The 23,211-nt window shown below is 28.5% G+C and overlaps 1 protein-coding gene across 4 annotated transcripts in view; it reads right to left on the bottom strand.

Annotated features, from left to right (window-relative positions):
• The window catches only part of Ge-1 (Enhancer of mRNA-decapping protein 4 homolog Ge-1), a 56,754-nt gene that overhangs the window by 15,189 nt on the left and 18,354 nt on the right, over positions 1 to 23,211 (bottom strand). The window contains exons 4-17 of one of the 4 annotated variants that reach the window (XM_087168184.1): positions 20,296 to 20,401; positions 17,192 to 17,381; positions 16,788 to 16,950; positions 14,093 to 14,197; positions 13,688 to 13,800; positions 12,532 to 12,615; positions 11,810 to 11,905; positions 11,478 to 11,574; positions 10,705 to 10,870; positions 6,467 to 6,551; positions 6,288 to 6,382; positions 3,645 to 4,037; positions 2,274 to 2,448; positions 896 to 979 (exon numbers count right to left, since the gene is read on the bottom strand). In XM_087168184.1, coding sequence (XP_087024310.1) covers positions 896 to 979; positions 2,274 to 2,448; positions 3,645 to 4,037; positions 6,288 to 6,382; positions 6,467 to 6,551; positions 10,705 to 10,870; positions 11,478 to 11,574; positions 11,810 to 11,905; positions 12,532 to 12,615; positions 13,688 to 13,800; positions 14,093 to 14,197; positions 16,788 to 16,950; positions 17,192 to 17,381; positions 20,296 to 20,401 — 1,952 coding nt within the window. Of the gene's footprint in view, positions 1 to 895; positions 992 to 2,273; positions 2,449 to 3,644; positions 4,038 to 6,287; positions 6,383 to 6,466; positions 6,552 to 10,704; positions 10,871 to 11,477; positions 11,575 to 11,809; positions 11,906 to 12,531; positions 12,616 to 13,687; positions 13,801 to 14,092; positions 14,198 to 16,787; positions 16,951 to 17,191; positions 17,385 to 20,295; positions 20,402 to 23,211 lie in introns of all 4 variants that reach the window. The other 3 variants (XM_087168182.1, XM_087168183.1, XM_087168181.1) reach the window with 3 other exon arrangements.

Genomic DNA, 23,211 nt, shown 5'->3' on the forward strand with positions numbered 1-23,211 from the left:
CTAAAATTATAGCTTAATTGTCAAATACTACGCTCCAATTAAAAAAAGGTTTAGTGCAAACATAAATGGTATACATATTAGAAAATAGGTACCTAAATAAAAGTCGAATTACAATAAAATATGAATGTTAATAGAAGGAAAAAACAATTAAAAATAACAAAACTGCCTCTCAAAGAGACAATATAACAAGTACTTTATTAAATCTAATGGAAATTTAAATTTTTGGCTCTTTCAACATAAATGATTATATAAAAGTTTGCTTTCTTTTATTAACATTCTAAAAAGCAACGTTCATTTTGGCGAGAAAATTTCGCTAAGAGTAAAAAAGTATCCTAATAGTCGCCTATTCCTGAAAATAGTTGCTTTTTTTGGCCTTTTCAGGCAAAAAAAGTCGCCATAGTCGACTAAAGCCAAAAATAGTAGCAAATAGTTGCATTTTAGTAGTCTGTGGCAACCCTGCAGTAGTCATTTATGTCCAACATATAATAGTAAAGTATTAAGAAGTAAGTTTTTCCATGGTATTAGAATATAATTTTAACACTTAAAATTAAATAATTTCATTCTTGGTCCTCATTTGTAATTCAGTTAACTGAATATTAACTATGACTTTTGGGATGGCTATTTGCCTCAAATTGATGTACATGTAAAACATTAAAAATAAAGCAACATATCATTTTATTTCAAATAATAATATTCTTAAAAATAAAACAGAGGAAAAACTCATGAGTTAACTAATTCAGCTTTGGCTCTTTTAGAAAATAAACTTAAAGTGTTCTCTATCTCTTCCCAAAAAATAACTGGACCAAGTCAGTTCATAGCACTGCATCCGATAATGCTAAATAATTCAACAAGCTAGATAACAAAGATTTAATATTGAAAACAAAAAAATACTTGCTTCAAGAGTTTGGAGCTCATATCTAATGATATATCTGAGGTTTCTCTGCTTTCAGCTTGAAAATGGGTAGGGCCCAAAAGTTCACTGCAATTTAAACTAAATAAATAAATGAATTTCAGGCAAACAAAAGAAATAATTAATATAACTGATTAATTAACATAAAACAAAAAATATTTAAGTCCTCCAAAAAAGAAAAAACATTCCTATTTATATTACAATAATATGGATTTATTACCATCATCATCTTTCCGTATTTCGGAAGAAAAATTCTTTTCCCATTTAAATTATATTATGGATATATAACCTAATAACGAACAAATTGATCGTCATCCAACCTTATTTTGGAAAAGAAAAAAAGAAAAAACTCCTTTCTCATTTAAATTACATTAATATGGATTTATAACCAACATTTTGATCATCATCTTACCCTATTTCAGAAAAAAACTCTTTTTCTATTTAAATAACGTTTATAGGTTTAATTACTAACAATTTGATCAGCATATATCAGAATAGTCTTAGCTTTTTCAGTAGAATAAAATTTAACTTCTAGAAATTTTAGCTCAAAAACTATATTTCAACAAAGCGAAACATAAATACGAACAATATAAATAGATATACTAGTTTTAGTTCCATAATATTGAATCTTCTTTAGTGTCAAAACATAAATTTTAAAGTTGGCATTTTTGTACTTTTCATGTTATTCAGCTTTGTTAACAAAAAGAATTTAGTTGATCCTACCGTTGATTCCAGGTTTCCAAGAGATATGGGGAAAAAAAGGGAATTTAATCATAATTCAACCAAAAACTGAATATGAATACTCATAAGATAAGAAACATCACATTTTTTTAAATTGATGATTTTGTCAGTTGTCAATCATAAGCAAAATTCTAAAAAATATTTCTATAATATCAGATAAATCAAGTTAAATTACTCAAAATAAGTAGGCATCTTTACTTCTAAAACTAAACTCTATATAAGTTAATCATCTAAAACTAAACTCAACTAAAATTCAGTGGCATGACAGCCCAGAGAGGGCTAAGGCCTACTGTGCCCATCTTAGTTTCCTCCTCTTTGGACTCTGGGGTGCAGAACCAGATGTTCCGGTTGGGTGATCAGCCGAAAGCAGAACCCCAGTGTTCAGTCCCCAAGCATGCTTGGTACTCATTTTATCGAACCACTGAAGGGATGAAAGGCTGAGTCAACCTTACCCGGTCCGAGGATTGAACTCAGGACCTGTGGCACGAGAACACGAAGCGTTTGCAACCACTCAGCCACAAATTAAGCCTCTAAGATAACAATATAATCTATTCCAGTCAATGTTCTAAACAATGCTAATATAACAAGACAAGAATATGAAGAAAAAAATTTTAAAATGTACTTGTCATTCATATTCATGGCTGAAATCCTATAACTTTTAGTGTGATCAGGAGCCTGGGGCCAATCTTTCATGTGATATTCCTGATTCCTTGAAATTCCTGCAGCTTCAGATAAATTAAAATCTTCTAAACCATTCTCTTCATGTTTCACACTAGATGAATCACTGGGTATTTCATCTGAAATGAATGTACAAGATCACTGTAACATTTAACTGCCATATCCATAATTTAAATATTTATAGTCTTTGTAAATAAAATAGGCATTTCAAGGTTATATGATTTATTCACTCTTCCCCTCTCCGTTACTATGGTATCCACAAAATTCAAACCGGTCACACTGTTTATTATTAAATGAAATGTATACTTTTACAAAACATTTTATTAGAAACTGAAAACTTTGTTTTTCTTAGTTATTTTAGCATGACTTAAGATATTACTTTTAAAAAAGAAATTACATGTATTAACTTAGCTAAACTTTTGTAGATGCTTTTTTTTAGTTTATAAAACATTTGTTTGAAAATATTTTTAAAAAAATATTACATGGTGAATTTAACGTTGAAATTTATAATTTTATGAAGGTTTTTATTAAGAACTAAAACCTTTTTTTCTTAATTATTATTATAAGATGAATTGTCATACCTGCCAACATAAGAGAGATAAAATAACGAAGATTTTACAAGCAACATTTTTTAGGCTTCAAGTAAAGTGTTTTAATACATCATGCATAATCATTTAAGTCAAAAAGAGAAATTCAAAATAGGAAATAATATAAGCACTTACATTTAACGAAGTAAAAAATATGTAAATAAATTTTCATCTAAAGAATACATTTTTAAACCCTTATTTATAATTACTTAAACTATTAACACTATCTGATAAGGAATAAGAGAAGCAATTTAGCCATCAGTAGATATTTTATCACCATTTTTTAAAAAAAATTTCTTCAACAAATACAGAGAAATTTAAGAATATACGGGTAAACAGGAGATAGTCGAAAAATATAGAAGTCTTCGTTAAAAAACAGGAGACTGGGCAGGTTGTAATTATGATCATCTAAAAAGAGAAATCCTTATAAACTTTAATTTTTTTACATACTTTGTTTAACTTTTTTTTTTGGTTTAAATGTTTGAAAATATTTTTAAAAAAAATTTTTTTTTTAAGAATTAATCATAAACTCAATACACTTGAACTAAAAAATTGCTGACCGAGAGTAAAGTTTACAGAACTATAAGCAAACAAATGGTTTCCAATTAATACACTTATTGGGGAAAAAAAAAGCACAAAAACCTGTGACTCAGACCTGAGAGTTGGTCAATCTGCAGTATAACTAACAAATAAAAAGAGTAATAAATATAACACAGAAAATATGTCACCTAAATTAAGAATCTTAATAGGTGCAAGAATTTCAGCAACTTCTCTGCTTGGTGAGCTAGTAGCACTATGCTGGGAAGACTTCCTTCTAACAAGAGATGAGGCCTCTACAACTTCGATACCCTCACACTTTGTAGACACATCTTCAGGGTGAGTGAACGAGTCGGGAGCTGAAAGATTTGTGTGGGAGGGAGACGTGAAATCATTCGGAGTGAGAAGGACTTCTGAGCAATTAGAATAAGTAGAGATATGGGAAGGAAGTGAGGTGGCTGCAGGTGGAGAAGTTATAGAGAGGTCATCAATACATAAATTCTTTTGCAGAGATATGTCATCTTTACGGCTACGGCTGGATGTGTTCAGATCAACGCTAATGTCTGACAGGCCATCTTTATAAACTGCAACAAGAGAAAAATGTCATGAATTCATGAGCAGTTTATTAGTTGTTAAATTAAATTTAGTATTTTTTAACTTTCCTATCCTTTTTTTCTGATAATGCAACCTTAATAGGAAAAAAAATGCAATTTCAAACTTAATTACAGGGTTCCCACTCTACTTCAGAAAAAAAAATTCCCAGACTTTTCCAAGTATATCAGGTGCAATTCAATGGTGATCCATACCATATTTTATAAATACCAAGCAATATTTCATCAGAAAACTTAGAATTTGTAGCCCTGTAATTATTCCTGGAAGTTAACTTAAGAAAAACTCTTACAATAAGTTTTCCTAACTATAATTATTGCGATAAAATTAATGCTTGTCATTATGTGATTGCAAGAAGCGAATAGCATGCAGAACAAAAAACATATACATAGTGCATTATTAAATAAATTATTAATAACAAATTACATTATTAAAGTAATTACATTATTAAAGTAATTACATTATTAAAGTAATTACATTATTAAAGAAATTAAACTTTACATATTAGTGAACTGTATCACATTTTTTAAAAAATATACTTAAAATATTCTTTCGGATAATATGGTTGAAAACTGCAATTCTTTTTTAAACTAAATATATTACAATTTTCCTTATATTTCTTTGCAAAATTATAACGTCTATCTGAAGTCTAAGATATTTTAAAACTAAATAAATGTGAATTTTAAAAGTCAATTATTAAATAAAAAATGAAAATTTTTCAAAAATCGAACAATTTTTTTTTTAAAATTATGAATAAGAATATAATACTGTAGGTAAAAACTAAATTTTGACCAGCATGCTTTCATATACAATGCATCAGATTGTTTAGTGATATTATATAGTGTATAACAGGGGTTTCCAACTTACATGAGGCCGGGGGCCACAATTAAATACACAAATCAAATTGCGGGCCGCAACTTTATCAAAATTTTTTGTGAGACTCTTTTATGTTTGAAGAAACATTAAATATTACTGTCAGAGTTTTACCAAGTTGTACAAAACAAAAGTATTGAATTACAAATTAAAATAAGAAGTAGATTAGTAAAAATATTTAATTGTTATTAATAATAACTTTAAAGATATAAATAAATAAAAATTTGGGCTACAATAACTTTAATGTGCACATATGTATTAAACAATTAATATGCAACAGATATCTAATTGTTAAGGTATTAAAACTTACATAGTAGCACACAAAATATTCAATGAGAAAATTGAGGTTTGTCTGCTGCAACCACCTGAGAATCGATATTTACATTTTAAATTTAAAATTTGCAAATGTGTCTGTAAATATTTTCGTCCAAAATGAGTGGTTTCAAAAAGTTAAATTGGAGAATTTCTTCGAGAAAATTTTTGAATGATACGCACATGCTAAATTATATTCACAAAATACAAAAAAAAAATGAAATAAAAAAGAGCAACATACATGATTATTTTTGTATTTGAATAAATATTTTCTTGGATGCAAAACTTGAAAAATAAATTTCTTTGCACCGTTGGTATGTTAAATTTCACAGAAACGAGGAAATTAGGTTTTTATTAACGAGAAAAGTATTTTAAACCCATATAGAATTTTTACGAAAATTGTCCGCAAAAAAATGACAACTAATATATTTTAGTTCGCGGGTCACAAAAAAAAGCTTCGCGGGACGGATGCGGCCCCCGGGCCGCCAGTTGGAAACCCCTGGTGTATAACGACAGACAATTTTACAGTCACGTTAGTTGATGACATCAAAGGATATGCAAATTTTTCAATTAAACAATTTCGTCTCTAGAAATATGTCTTGTTAAATACAAAAGGGAACTTAAATTGTACAATGAAACTATATAAAAGTGAATTTTTTACGTTCAAATCATCCCAAATATTAGCATTTATAAACAGTGATGTTAACTTTTATTCGAAAATTTAGAATGCATATTTAATATCAGATAAATATCAGAATATTGGATATTTTTGATTTTTTTTCCAAAATCCCTGACTGAATGCATTAGAAAATTAAAAACTAAATGTCATTTAAAATTCAAAATTATTCATTATTCAAGCACGAATTATTGAATAAAAAATTAAAGTTATGAAGCATACAGTAAAATAGAAATAGAATAAAAATATTTCTGTGAAAATGCAGTACATTTTTACATTCCAAAAGAAAAATAGATTCTAGTTTACATGACTCGATATTTAAATGTGCATTTTTATGTCAAAATAAATGTATAAGAAATAATACCATATGAATCTTGTGACAATGAACTAATGGATTCGGCAGACATTAAGGGTGAATTCATTTTCGGCTGATAATAGATTTTTGAAGACTGAAGAGCTCTAAAAGTAAACACATGAAAAATTACAACTCAATCATTTTAGATTTATACAAACATGACGTGCTTTAAAATCAATATACTATACTTTGTTTGTATCCAGAACAGCTTCAAAATGTATTTTAGAGATTCATCAGCATTGTTCAACTCATCTCCAGCTTGTTCGATATCACCTTTAATATCAATCAATATGATTAACATCAATATTCTTTCCACAACAACAACCTCAACAACAGTTATTATTTTAAAACTGTTTATCTACATTTTTGTTCTAATTACTTAAATTTAAAAGTAGTTTTAATTATCTTTTTCAGCAATTATCACTTTTAAGTCATAGGACAAGCTGTAAAATTGCCTAAGTCGGTTTACCAACTCATGGAACAAAGTTATTTATGGCATAGTTATTTTTTAGCATATTTTTGACAAAATAAATTGAAGCTTTGAATTCAACAGCTTTGTACAAATATATAAACAAGAATCCTTTGCCTTTATTGAGGACTTCACGGTTACAACTTTATTTTGCTTACATATTCAGGAGATTTTACAGGAGATTTTTCAGGAGATTTTTGCTTACATATTCACATTGTAGAGGTCTAAACAAAAAATACTAATTGTTCAGAAAAGTGAATAACGTTGGAAGGAAAAGAGAAAATTGTTTGAGAAATTAAAAAATTCATTCAAATTCAAATCTGGAATATTGCAAAAAGGTATTATGATCGATTTACAAACGAGACACGAATAGAAAAGGCTTAAAAACAAAAAAAACAACAAAAAAAAGCTTTATTTTGAAGAAATCAAATAAAAGGTATCACTGCTTTCTTACACAAAGTTATAACAATTTGGGTATTTTTTCCGAGCGCTTGTTTATTATATGAAAAAAAATTATGCACACATATATGTTTCATGAAAATGCAATAGATAGAAACTTTTACAATGCATGACTTTTAATGCTAGTAATGATTTATTTGAAACTGCTACAAAAAATACAAAAGGTTAACATATTTTAATTAAAATTCGTGGATAGATTTAATTACAAAAGAAGCAAAATGTCATAAAAGTTGTGAGGATGAAATTTCTACTCCACTACATAAAGATGCTTACAAGTCACTTTGTGCAGCTATTGTTGAACCCATAATAATGAATTCAGAGGTAGTGCAAATGAACAAATTATCGAAAATTTTGAGCAAGACTGTGATAAAAAATAATTAAGTGGGAATGATTTAGATATAAGCAATAGGCAGCTAAAAAGGTGTTTGCAGCGATTTTCCTCAGCAAGTGTTTGTAAGACAAAAGCAACAAAATCTTTCTGAACTTGTTTTAAACAGCAATGTTTCAGATTATGTAGTTTTTTTTCCTGCTAGATTTAAATAAGATTCTAGATTTAACTGAATCAACAGAAGCAGAAGATGTCACTTCTTGTACATGAAAATGAAACAATAACAGATAATTATAATAGTGAGGCAAAAGGATTTATAAATAAGTCAGCTTAATTTTACAGCAAAAGATCTCAGAATCCCCATCTTTAGATTTATTTAACCCCCAACTGCTGATAGTTTAAAGCTCCCAACAGTTGAAAAAATTATTCCTTCCTAGCTTTTTAACTTCCTTGCTTGGTGTATAGGAGATACAAATTTCAATACTTTGCAAAAACATGTGATAGTACAAAGACTAAAAATTTTTCAATTGCTCAGGATATAATTTATTTGACATCAGCTGAATGGAAACAAAATTAAATACTCAATACAATGAAAAGTAAAAATTTATATATATTGGTGCATTAAAAAAATTAGGAACATCATGGACTTTATCAAATACTCTTACGTAAATTCTTAAAATACTAATTTGTGAACTATATAGACAGCCTATTAAAACGCACATATTGTTCAAACTGAACTACCACCAAATTATTTTGTCTTAGCGTGCCACATAAAAAGAGTAAACTATCAAGCATACATTGATCGTCAGTTTCAAGAACATGATAGGTAGGTTTCCTGAATCCAACAAAGCATGGATAGATAGTAAAGGAAGAAAATTTAAGCCTTTGTTGTAACAATACTCCATTTGTACCAAATGGCTTGCTAAAAAACACTGTGCATGCCGAATTCCTCCTGTTTAATAAGTAAATGTACGAACAAATCAAACGCAATTTCTTGAACCAATTTATATGCTTATGTACTAATTGGGGAAACTACAATGGACAAGAAAATGAATGCTATGACAGGGTTCCCACTTTTTTAAAAAGGCAAAAATTAAGGACTTTTTTTTGAAGAAATTAAGGACTTTTCTTTTTGAAAAATTAAGGACCTTAAAAATAGTATGATTGTTCATCATTTTGAATATACATATACTGTAGGGAACCGATTATCCGGAACGATTGGGACCATCGCTATTCCGGATAACTGATTTTTCCGGTTTTCTGAATTGCTACAAAAAGCCATTTTTTTATTGTTAAACCAAACTAAAAAAATATATATATATATTTGAAAATAATCTTAAAAAGAAAAAACGATGAAGTAACACACTAATGATTATTTCCGAAATGATGGTAAGGTAAACATCTTTCAAAAAAGAAAGAAAATTCCTAAAATCTTAAGAGGGAAAAAAAAATTTTTTTTAAATTGCGGGAAAATTTATCGAATTTTGTTCCGGTTTTTTGATTTCCGGATAACGGGTCCTGTACTGTACCACCAGTTGCAGTACCTATTATATACCTTTCTAAAAAAATCAATAAATAAAAAACAATTTCATTATACTGTAAGAACTGATATATTTGTATTAAATAACAGGGTTCGTCAAAATAGGACAAAGCAATTTTTGCAAATCCGGGTTGGGTTTTTCAAAAAATATTTTCAGATTATTAAGGGTAAACGACATCTATGAAACTAATCCTCATTCCATTTTTAATGATTTCATTGAAATTGAATTGCATAATTAAGTGATACTTCTTTATTTAGGACTTTACTTCATTCCTATAAGCAAATACCAGTAAAATTTAATTTCTTGAAATCCGTCAATTTTGACGGTCAGTGTGGGTCTTTTACTAAGGTACCTTTGAACTGCTCCCCCTTGCCCACACTCAATTCTTTTCTTTTAGAATGCTTCACTCACCACACAGAGTATCACTCGAGGCAAAAGGAAGAATATATTAATGAAAGAACTAATATATTAATGAAAGGAAATGCTTTCTTCCCCTTGCCTGTAGCCCCCTCACAGACATCCCTTTTTGTCTCTCTAAATTGCTCTACCCTCGATGCATGGTCTCATTCTAGGTGATAAAGAACAACTTTTTGTTATAAATATTTTTGTAAGACTGAAAAAATTGTTACTAACAAGTATAGTGATGCTGAAAAATTAGACTTTTAAAAACCTTATACCAAAATTAAGTACTTTCAAGGGCCCTTATTTTACAAAATAAAAATTAAGCAGTTTTTAAGGACCGTGGGAATCCTGACACAATTTAGATGATCAGGTGATTTTTTCAGACGAAAATTTTTCACAATAATTTAAATACATAAAAAAAAATATTAAAATTTTTCTTACTTTAATTCAGACTGACATAAACAGGAAAATCTCTTTTTATATGAAAACGAATATTCCTCAAAATAAATACCCTTATATTGTTAAAAAATTATAATGAAATACTTTTCTTCGGGGTGTATTTATTAAGTGCAATATTAACATTTAAGATATTATATTACCAACATGAAATGTTTTGTTAATTTCATATCTAATTTTAAAAAAAGTAATCTCAATCTTCTTTTTTGAAAAGTATTTTACTAAGCCAAAACACTGAAAATATCTTGAAATTGTTAATCTTGGGTACTACTTTAACCTTGTGCAAAAAATTCTTGGTGAACTTAGTGTTTTTCAGTTAACAAGCACTATTTAAACATATATACAAAATATTTTAGTTGCCTGAGATGGCAAGCATAAACTGATTTTTAGCCATCCTTCTTTGCTTTGTCCCATGGCCTATTTGTATGATAATTGCTAATAAGTTGTAAATATTAAATACCAATACTGTCAATTTACATAAAAAATCTTTGAAATTTATACTGATCAGTTTTTAAACAAAGGATATATTTTTGTTATTACCTAAGAAAAAATTTTTAAAAAATTTATTTTTCCTTATTGTATTTCTGAATGTTTACTGAGTGTAACATTTATATATCCAAATTATGAGGTAAAGATACGTATTGCTAAATCATATGTTAATGTATATTTTATATTTCATCGTGAATTTTTTTTTCCCTTTACAGAAATTTAAAATTTCTATTTATATTAAATTGATAGCATAAAATTAACGAATTACAGACATTTGCATACCTTCATCATCAGAATTCTTATCTTCTGAGAAAGACTGGGACTTTGTATAGCTAATACTGGATATGGCTAAACTGAGGATTGGGAGAGATACTCTATATTCAGACAGAGAACATATCATGGCAGAACCAGACACAGGATCTTGCATTATGTACATGATTAATACAGCCTAAAAAAAAAAAGAAATTTTACTTTTGAAACAATTCACACCAGAAAAAAAAATTTGATTGTATTCATTTTATTTATTTATTTTGCAAAGATCAATGCTGCCTTTTTAACAAAAATTAAGAAGCACAAAAGCTAGGGTTCATAAAACAGACAACATTTGCGGTGCCATACAAAGTCATCTTTGTATAAAACAAGGTGGGAAAAAATTAAGCGTAACAGAGGAAAAAAACAACATGTTTTCAGTATCAGCATAATAACAGAATTCCCACTTAATTTCTTTAAAAAAAATTCCTTGTTTCCTAGTTTTCCACAAAAAATTGATCAATCCACAAATTATTGAGAAATTATCTATGCTAGTATCCTCTACTGTAATATATTTTTCATAATTCTCTTCCATCTTTTTATACATATAATTTATAGCATTACTCTTGGTCTTGATATTATTACTCCTTCTGTACATATCTTTATATTTGCCTCAAACCAGGCAAAGAAACTTTAGCATAGTATCAAAATGTTCGCCTACTTTATGATCTTATGTTCACCTGTACATTAATAATAGGATAACACAAATGATAGTCAATTATTTTAATATGAAAATGTAAACTAACTCTTCGTTTGATGTCAGAAAGAAACAAAAACTTTGAAGAATGATCCATCTCTGCTTTTAAAACTGGCTCGATTACATCTTCAGAATTAGGACGAATCCTGAAAAAAAAGTGATTTATTTTAATGGATTCCATTGAACAAAAAGTTTACAAAACCTAAATTAAAATTTAGCATATTTCATTAATAATTTTGTTATTAATCATAAAAGAACTATAAATGACTAAATTTACTATTTTTTTATATTATTTTGACAACAAAAAGATTTCCTATAAAATTTATACCAAACTAAACTTTTAAACCGTAATTACAAAAGTTTAAGGAAAAAAATAAATACCTAATTGTTTGCAAGCAGTTCCAAGATTCGCAACTCCAAAGCTTTAGTTCAGTGTTATTTTCAGCACCTGTCACTGCAAACTTCCAAAATTGAACACTGCAATATTAGGAAATCATAATTTGAAACATTATTGCTCCAGTTAAGAAAAAATATTTTCATCTATATTTGTAACACAGCATCTACAGTTTATTTTTCCTCAATAGTCTAAAAAAAGCAAGCAAAAGTGATCCAAAAAGAATTATTTTTCTTTAAATGTAGATATAGTCAGAAAAAAATAAAAGGGGAAATAAAAGTTTATAACTAAAATAAAAAGCAAATTGACAAATATGTTAAATGAAAAAAATAATAAAATAAAGCAAAAGAAACAATATTGAGTTCCTGAAAAAATAGAAATATTGAATGCACAGTGACTTTCCTAATATAAATTAACATATTCACCAATCGTTATGGTACTATAAAGCATCTCCTTCAGTTTCAAAACACAAAATGAAACTGTCTTTTATTCAGTGCTCAAACACTGAAAAAATTGCTTCATCATTGTACTGAAACTACTGTATATAGGTTAAGGCTAGTCTTATTAATTGTGCTTTTTCCCACATTATTTTATCTTTATTTACAAACATCTAAAACTTAACCCTTCCAAGTCTTATAACTATGTTCACATTAATGATGTAAGCTAACAATGAAAATAGCTGCTACTAAAGCTTCATAAAATTTCTTACTCTGGCTTATGATTCTTATGGTTGTCTAGGAAATACAAGGATGACAATGGTTTATTGTTATGGGGAATCCACTTGTGTAAACATCTAAAAAAGAAATAGATTACATCAAATTATAGATTTTGTAAAAATATAAGGTCAAATCTTAACTTTTAATATTAATAACGTTCATTTCCATGCATAACTCGACTGCATAAACCCCTAAAATTGTAAGAAAATCATAAGGTCGACTTATACATACGTAATAAAGTCAGACATTCATTTCTCGTGAAGTATCAATCCCTTGTAAACAATGAGATCGATATGAATAACTATCAATTTACCCCTTTCAAAAACCTTAATATGTCATATAGAATTAATTAAAATTTTGCCTTTTCTTTCATCATAATTTCTTCATATACAAAGGTTCTTTCAGAAACCTTCATTTAGAAAAAAAATTTAGAATAAAAAAATTAACATAATTTATTTAAGAATATTTCGAAATATATAACAATGAAAACTTCAAAAACATTCCATAAAGTTACAAGTGTAAAGATTCCAGAAAATCATCTGTGTTGAATATAATAGCCTTATGCATCTTTAGTTGAAAGCAAAGGTATCATTATTATAAACATTTCAACAGTTTTTAAATATTGAATTTTTATTTATTTTTTTAAAATATAACAATTTCAGGTTAAATAGAACTTTTAATCAAGTCTTAAAATACCTAATTAACTAAAAACTTTGTTTAAAGTGACACTATAGATCATCACAGGTGGAAATGTAATAACAAATTGTGATGGAGATGTATTTGAGGGCAAATTTATCATACCCAGAAACAACAATGTGAATTATTTTTAACTTGAAAAAATTTTGCTTATGCATAAAATATTTAATTTTAAAAATATTCAAATTTATTTTTTTAGCAGACAATTTATACACCCGATATCAGAAATTTCAATCTCGCAATAAAAAATAAAGGATTAACATACATAAACAGGTCGGCAAATACATCATATACATAGTAATTCCCTAATTAAATACTTGCAAATATTAAAAATATGATTTTAACACTTTTTAAACGTTAAACGTTTATAAATTTTTTTTTTCAAAAATAAAACAATTGGTTTAACGTGACACTATAGATCATCACAGATAGAGATGTAATCTAGCAAGCTACCTTGGAGACTCATCTTGTTCAGGAATATTGACTTGAAAAAAATTAACGACTCCATCAGTACTAGCAATGGCAATCGCGGTTCCATCTGGTGAGAAAGTTGCAGTTGCGATTGGCTAAAATTACACACAATTCATGAATTATAAAAGTGAAATAATGATGATGACTAGAGCAACACAATATGAAAACAGTTTGTTGACGAGCCTTATAAAATGCAATTCTTAATTCTCAAAATAAATATTAAAAGAGCAAAACTAAATGCATGTACAGTATAATATTATAGAAAATATATCCAAATCCAATTTGTGAAACAAATTTTGGATCTTTATTTACTTGAATGCTAAGGAAAAAAGTAGGATTAAATTTATAAATAAATAAATCTTAATTTATAAATTTAAACCTACTTACCTCTTTATGATCTTTAATAACCTGGACACCACATTTAACTTCTTCTTGCTTCAAATTTCCATGCCCATACTTTTTTATGACAGTATCAATATCCCATATCTCAGCCTAAATGACAAAAAAAGAAATTTCTTATAATGAATGATAAAAAAAAAACATTTAAACTGTTAACACCTGTTTGAGAAAAATATTTTCTTTACAAATAACACTGCAGATAACAAAAATAAGTACTAAAAAATAATCTCACATAAAAAATTAAACAAACAAAATGAGTTGAATATTTTGCAAATAAACTTACAGTGTCTAACATCAAGTTGTTTTATGTTTGATGCCTTTAAATAAATTAAAAATAAAAAAAAAAGTTCTCCATTATGTTTTTTATTTTCTAACATTTTAGAACTGTTGTTGAACAATAGACCCAATTTTTGGGTTTACGACTACTAATGTTTAACTTTGCAGCTTTGTAATTTTGAACCCAATCCAGAAGATAAGGGAACTCCTGGATCAAGTATTGGGAGAAATTTGCCTTCATGGAGGACTTTTTCGATGTAACTAACTCACATTTACGTTACATGGAGAGGAAGACCTCGAGACACTTAAATATTTGAAAAGGCAATTAGAGAGACATTGAATTTTTTTCATAAACTTAATTTTATTTGCAAATGCACAAATATAGGTAACTAATAAGTAAATATCCAATTTTTAATCAAAATCAAATCCAAAATCAATTTTTAGCACAATTCATAATTTTCAACATAAAAAATCAGATGTACACTCAGCCATGTTTAATGGATGCTAAAAATTGAAACAGATTAAGAGATGAAACATATTGATAACAATATAACTTGAGTGAATAGCTTTTTTTTCATACCATACAAAGCTTTTTTTAATAAATTTTTTTTTCTTCACATAATATAATTCATGTTTTTGGGATTAAAAAAAAGGGTTAAAATATATGAAAATTTTGGATATTGGCTACTATTTTCGCACACTCAGTGCCAATTCCTTACTTCTGCATGAAAAGTCCTTTTTAGAAAGTTTTGAACAGATATGGCAAAAAACGGAGAAAAATGGTTATGTTGATGCAAAAGAATAAAGAGAAGAAAAAATATCATGAAAAACTGCTTATTTTTATTATGACTGTAGCTCATCACTTAAAGATGTGTGGCGAAATCATCGTACTTGATTCTAAAAGTTCATGCTCTGGCGAACCTAAAATATGCAATCTACGCTCAAAGTAATTTTTGTTATCTATTTGAACTGAACTGAAGTTCAAGAAATAAATCGCGGTAATCTCAATCTTCGTTACCATCGAAACCATTTTTGCGATACTTTGTTCTTTTTCTCTACTTTTCTTTACTTTTCTTATCTCTTTTTTCGGTAACCTGCCTTACGTTTTCTTCAGCTTTTACTTGTTCAATTATTCTTCTATGGTGTTAATTTTGTTAAGTTTTCATTAAAATTATGTTTAAATTTAGCATTTCTCCAAATTATTTATCTTTGGTGACAGACTCAACTGAACACGCAGACTCATAAATAACGCAGCCGTTTTCTCGCCAAAGATAAGTGGTGACCCCGGACGGATCACGTCCCCAATGTGGGGGGCGTAGTTATCGACTATGCCAACCGTCATCTATCAGAAGGTACCTCGTGATAGAATCAAGTTAGCATGCTTTATATACTAGTGAATAATGTTAAACTTTTGTAGTGGTAGTTACGCCACAATACTCCCCCACCAGACTTTTATCTGGGATATAATTCGATGAGCAGATCTCACTAGTTGATGTACTTGTGAATGACCGGGAGAGAGTCACCGGATTTTTTGAGTGCTGAATGTGAGAGGTGTATTAACATCACAGTCGAAGTCGCTCCTGTGTTGCCAGTAGCAGTCGAGAGTATGCAGGCGTTGAGAGTGTAGGAGATGTGTGAATGTTCGAGACGAGACTGAGAAGCAACAGCGCAGGAGATGAATAATGCATTCACAAATAGCAAGTCAACTGTTCAATGTGGACTATCCATCGAAGTAGGCGTAATTGTTAAGATATTGCGAAGTGGGCGTTACTTGCGTGATCAAATCACGTTCGAAGGTCACCAATGTGGGGGAATCAATCTTTGGCGAGAAAACGGCTGCGTTATTTATGAGTCTGCGTGTTCAGTTGATTCTGTCACCAAAGATAAATAATTTGGAGAAATGCTAAATTTAAACATAATTTTAATGAAAACTTAACAAAATTAACACCATAGAAGAATAATTGAACAAGTAAAAGCTGAAGAAAACGTAAGGCAGGTTACCGAAAAAAGAGATAAGAAAAGTAAAGAAAAGTAGAGAAAAAGAACAAAGTATCGCAAAAATGGTTTCGATGGTAACGAAGTTTGAGATTACCGCGATTTATTTCTTGAACTTCAGTTCAGTTCAAATAGATAACAAAAATTACTTTGAGCGTAGATTGCATATTTTAGGTTCGCCAGAGCATGAACTTTTAGAATCAAGTACGATGATTTCGCCACAGAAGTAAAATCTAATTTAACATTCTTGTTTAAATAGGTCATACTAAGCTCAAAAATAGAAAAAATCAAAAATATTTTAACTAGTTTTTGAAATATTATACTGAATTAGAAATATTAAGAATATAAAATTACTAGAGTAAAGGTCAAATAAATATATTTTTGTAAAAATACTATTTAAAAGTAAAATTACCTTCTCATTATGAGTTACAACTAATAACGAAGAAACATCATCAGCTGCAGTATCCTCTTCACTATTATCAGTATCATCTGGTATAAATAAGCACCAGATGATACGATTATATTCACTAAACACCCAATCTTCTGAACGAACAATTCTAATAACTAAATTGCATCTATATTAGGTTAAGAAACTTACAGTTTGGACAAATATAAACAAACAAAAGAAAAATATACCACACAAATTTGGTGAAATTTTTATACAAACAACTAAAATTTAGATAAAATATTACTATGTTAATACATAAAAGTACAAGAAAGAAAAAGTCTTTTTTCAGGAAAGCAAATATATGTATAAGAGCTTTACTAAAACATAAAATGTGCAAACAAAATTTGGAATTTTAAAAAAAAAGATACAAAAGGGCTGACCCCTCTTCTGTTATTTTGTGCACAAGAAGTTCTCCCATTGCATCAACAGATCCTAAAATTACTTGAGATGTAGTATGAGCAAAGGCAATGTCCTTTACCTCACTTTTGTAATCTTTGATGAGAAGTCTTAACTGTGGCCGAGTTTTTACAACACGCACCAGACCAGGCTTGTTAGTCGCTGCTAAAGAACAATGCAAATTTTAACCAGTTGGAACAAAAGATATGGAAGTGAAAATGATTTAGAAAGAGTAAATTTGCTGATCACACTTAGTATTTATTCAAACATAATACAGAACAATTTGCATATGTGAGGAGTTTAATTTAATATAAATAAATATCATTCAATTATAAATAATTTCTGGAGAATAAAAAATTATTTTCTCATATGTTTTAAAAAACAACTCAAACCAAAATCCATTTTAAAAATATTAAATAAAAACTGAGATACTTACAGTGAAGTAACTCACTGTCCACTTTAAAAAGGGTAGCAAGTTTGTCACAGCAAAAATTCCCGTGCTTATTGCAAAAATTTTTTTAAACTGTTAGTTTCGTTTTTTTTTTTTTTTTTACTTACAATTACTTTTACAAACCTTCAAAATTGATAATTTGTAACTAATTTTTATTAGGGGTATGGTATTTATACTAAATTTATGCTATGGTATTTGGTACTAAACTTATACTATGGTATAAGTTTATGGTACTAAACTTATACTATGGTATATACAGGGATGAGATCGGCCAAAAGGCAAAAAAAGCTGAATTTTCATGGGAGTAAATCGTGATTTATAGCAAAAATATGAGTAACATATTCTCATCCAGTTTCGCTGATGTTGTAATGCCTACATATAGCAAGAATCGTCGATAGAATAACTACCACATTTATAGGAACTAATTCCAAAAAAAAATTACTTTTTACAAGAAATCTTGGATTTTAAAATCGCGTGAATATAAATCACGATATAGAAATCACGTGAATGAAACTCGATATTGGATTTCAAAAATGTGAAAATACAAATCATGATGCGTAATTTTCAGATCGCGTAGATACGAATTACGATGCATAATTTCTAAATGGCGTGAATACGAATCCAAAGGATAATTTTTAAATCACATGTAAGTACAAAAATAGATGTTGAATATAACAACCACAAAAATTAATCACGACTTTGGATAAATTCGCCGTGAATACGAATCGTTACATAGAATTTTAAAAATGCCTCAATACAAATCGCGATATTGGATTTTTAAATCTCGTAAATAAGAAACGCAATGAACGATATTGAAATCGCGTGAATAAGAATCGCAGTGAACAACTTTTAAATCAGGTAAATACGAACATCGAAGTTTGATATTAAAATACGAGCTATCTAGCGGAAGGGGGAAAATTAAGAAAATCTTATTTTCTGCTCGTAAAAGCTAAAATAAGTAGATATGTAGAAGAGTTAGCAGCTATGTAGTTTGAATTTTCAATATAGCTTTCGATACATTATATCTATATATCAAATTGGAAATAAATATAATTATTTTATTTCAACGACTTAATTTTCAGAAAAGGCGAAACATTTATTTAAAAAACTGAAACTTTTAGAAAATCAGAGTTTTTGATAATAAGGCTGAAATTCAAGAGACAGAAGTGAAAAAGGCGGAAATCCGCTAAAAAGCGGAAAAATCTCATCCCTGTATATAAGACCTCTTGAAATACAATAAGAACAACATAAAATAAGAGTAGTATACAATAACAACAAGTATTATAATGCAAGTACAATAAGAATACCATTGGAAACAGATGCTTTATGTATACTTGGAGTCCTCAATAATCAGAAAATTAACTGAAATGTGGGGATAACACAAGGCATTGCTGTAAGTAATAAAATTTCTTGCTCTTTTGTGTTGACAAACATGTGCAAATGCCCCCAAACTGATGTTTGGTGAAGAGCAAAACAATATTTATGCAATATTTTGTACCAAATTTCTGCTCATTTCAATAAAAATAATGCATAAAAAAATTTTCAGCTTTTTTATATGCTTTTATTTTCATTGTTTCCACAATGTTCATTTCAAAAAAACTGTTAATTATTTATTTGAATCAAGTATTCCGCACAATTTTTAAAGTTTCTTACAAATCTTCCATGAATTTTAATTTTTTTTTTACCTGTTACAAACATGTAGCCCTAACTAAAAAGAATGACTACATCCCAATATATTAATCTTAATTCAAATGTTCAGATCAATTCCCACAATAAAAATTTGGAAAATTGATTCCATTTGTTTTGATAACCAAAACCCATGAGGAAATGTAAAATTCATGCAACTGTGAATCACATTACAAGAAATATTACGACTAAGATTCTTAACTTTGAAAAGTTGATAGACAGCTGTATGTTTTACCCAAGAAGACAGATTAGTAGCATTTTCTCGTAGTCACTGAGCTATTTATCATAATAAAATAGCAAATAATGCATTTAAGTAAATAACAAATATATAAATTTTTATCAATCGTATCAGAGTTCATACATATAACAAAAATATAGACTTGAATTTAATGAACAGAACAAATGTTAATTAAATTTTTTCACGATGAATAGTAGAAAAAAAAGTATCATCTAAAATTTGAATTTATCGAGAGATATTTGATTGATTTCGTAAAGATTTGCAACTTTACAATTTAAATTTTTTTTTGATTGTCATTAAAATAAAAATGTATTTTTTCATAAAATTGCCGTAGCATAAGCAAATTTCATTATTGTGTACATTAATTCGATTATTTTAAATATTTTCAAAGGTTAGGTGAGATACATAAAAGGAGAAACTTACATTAAAGGGCCCAAGATTGATATCCTACCTAAGCAATTGAGATTATATTTGCCAGATTGTGGTTCCAGATTAATGGTACAAAATCAGAGGGAAAAAACATTAGTTTGTATTTAGAGAAAGTACATTTTTGAGTCTGATTTTATAACTTAAAATGTTATCTACACAAAACAAAACACACGTAAGGTTATCCATTCAAGCTATCAAAATAGGATTTTCATACATAAAAATCTGATTGTTAGATAAAATCATTAACTGCTAATAAGTGATGAACTACTTACGTTTTAAAACATATGCAAGGTATAAACCACTGAGATGCACATTGACCAATTTTCCATGGTAGTATTTTTCCTCCCAACCGTAGTCCACTAAATTCTCAACCATTACCTGAAAAACAATTTAGCAAATTATAATAAAGATACTGAAAAAATTTTGAGTTTTAATGCAAATAATTCATATGCACATTGAAAATATTTATGATATATAATTAAATAAAATCTGTTACACTTCTGAGAAACTTACTCATAAAATTACATTTCATGATTGTGTCATTCTGCAGAAAAATTAATGGTTTATACATATAAAACACTTAAGAATAAATCAAACAGACTTAGACAAAAAGAAAAATTTCTGCGAACAAAAAAAATCTCAATTAAAAAAACACGTTTTGTAAGCAATTATAATTAACTCTTAAACATCGCAATATTAATTCACTCTTGAAACTAGTTTCACTCCTTTCTTTGCCTTCTTTTTTGCCAATATTTTTGAAGGAACAAAAAGGAATTTCTAAAAAAAATAATTTTTAGAATTGTAATATTTGTATTTAATATTTGTTTTAATTTTTAGAAAATGAACACTCTTATTGATTATTATATATATCAGCATGCCTGAAAGTGAAATGCAATGACCTAATCACGGGGAAAAGTGCAGTTGTGTAAAGCAAAGAAAAAAATGCTCATATCAATATCTACAAGGTAGACCTGTAGGTTAAGAATGGGGAATTTTGTTTACAATGAGTTTAGTTTATAATGAGTGATACAAGAAAAAAAATTCTCACAAACAGCATTCGTGCATGTGCATATACATAACTGGTGTCGAATAGACAGGAAAAGAACACATAAGATTGAAATAATATTTTGTCTTTCCTAAAACTTCACTAACGGAATCAAAAAACTTTCTTAAAAAAGAAATTCTTCCCATCACAGCGAATCTGCAGAGTATCAAGTACGCAAAGAAACCTACAGGGGATGCAAAGTTCTCGAATACGGATTTTTCTTTAAAAAAACTGAAATTTTTATGGGCAAAATAAAATATAATTTTGAAAAAACATTTTTTTTCTTCTGCAGAATAGAGAGAGAAAATAAACATTAGTACCAAATTTCATTGCTGCTTTTTTTTTAAAGCAATGTTTAATCAGTTCTAAAAAAATTTTGAGTTGAAATATAACTCATTTCATGTTCTGAAATTCTTAGTTTTGTCTATCAAAAAATGGGACTACATCGATTCACATATTAATAGATGGATAAAGACATACAGAATCTATCATCTATTTCACAATCAGATATTTTTTATTACTTCTTGAAGATTTTTCCCCATCTTTTTTTCCACATTAAATCTGTTTTAATTATATTTTTTGCTCATCTGTAAACTCCTTACATTCAAGAAACATACATAGTATTTAGTTTACAGTAATATGTATCTTATTCAACCTTCAGCAAAGTTTTATTTGAAATAATCCTATTACAGGGTTCCCACTCTATAATGAGATTGAAATTCAAGGACTTTCCAGGACTTTTCAAGGACCTCAACAAAATTTTCAAGGACCTTAATCCAGTGGCGTAGCGAGCTTAACTCGCCCCCGGGGTACAATACCCTTTTAGCGCCCCCCCCCCTCCCATTCGAAAACCATATAATATTATATGTAAATATACTCGCAAATACATAAATAAATAAACAAAGTAAAATAAATAAAGTTATAGACTCAAGCTAGGCTTTAAATTTGAGACAAAAAATGTAGTTGAGAGAACAAGACTAGATTTTGAAATGTATATGATCATCTAGAATTAGTTCAAAAGATATCTATTATATTTATTTTACATATTTATAAAGAAATATTTTAGAAACACGCAGTTTAAAACAATAAAAAATTAAATATTTATTATCTCTAAGGAGATACATATATTTAATAATCATATGATTATAATACATTAATAAAACTAATTACTATGTCTAAATTTTCCGTGTTTTTGATGAAGAAATGCTAGGTCACTTAGGCTATCTGTCAAAATTAATTTTAATTTGCTGAATGAACGTTCGCAGCTAGCAATTGGTACTGAGATAGTCAGGAGTATTTGAAATGCCGTTCTCAGATTTGGAAAAACATCTTCTTTCGAGATTGATTATAAAAGTAAGAAATTCTAATGGAGTTTTAGGTTTAATTTCTTTTCAACTGCGGAGTAACATTTTGCTGTCATATATTTTGATAAAAAGTTCTATTACATTGAAATCTGTATTATAAAATTTACCCGGATTTTTACAATTTTTTTTCAATGTCGTTATCAACATTATCCTTGTTTAATAAATTTTCAACGTCTTGTAGAAATCCAAATTTGAAATTAAAGTCACTTAATCGTTTACACATTTCTTGATGGAGACGATCAAAAGTGCTTTCCTTCCATAACGCGGGGAAATTTCACTTTCTGCTGAATGACCATCATAGCCAATTCTCCAGGCACGTATTGTTGTATCCATATCCCATTTTTCACAAAGAGACTGCTTTTTCTATTGCCTCCTTACAGAGCTCGTCTCAAATTTCAGTCGCTAATGATTCAAGATCATGGAACACTTCTCTAAAATTCATTCTAGGATCTTGTAATCTGAGCTGCACACGATCAATCCTTCTTATGATTTCGTACCAGAAATGAACTAAAGTTACAAAACTAAAGGTTAGTATATTTTACAACAGAATTGTAGCTTCACTTCTGTTGTCACTTGTAGTGGTAGTGTGCTCTGCTAATTTTTCTATTAGTTCCTTTATATTCTATAGCCCATAGATGATAACGATAACCGCTCCGGTGGCGCTCCATCGCGTTTCAGATGTGTGACCTGCCATCAAGGCAGCATTATCGCAACATTGTGATCTGCAGTTTGTTAATGAAATTTCATCGTAATTTAATTTCTCGAAAATTGTATTTTCG

This window comes from Parasteatoda tepidariorum, chromosome 7 (genome assembly GCF_982258835.1).
Source record: "Parasteatoda tepidariorum strain Cologne lab strain chromosome 7, Ptep-v5.0, whole genome shotgun sequence".
Lineage (NCBI taxonomy): Eukaryota > Metazoa > Arthropoda > Arachnida > Araneae > Theridiidae > Parasteatoda > Parasteatoda tepidariorum.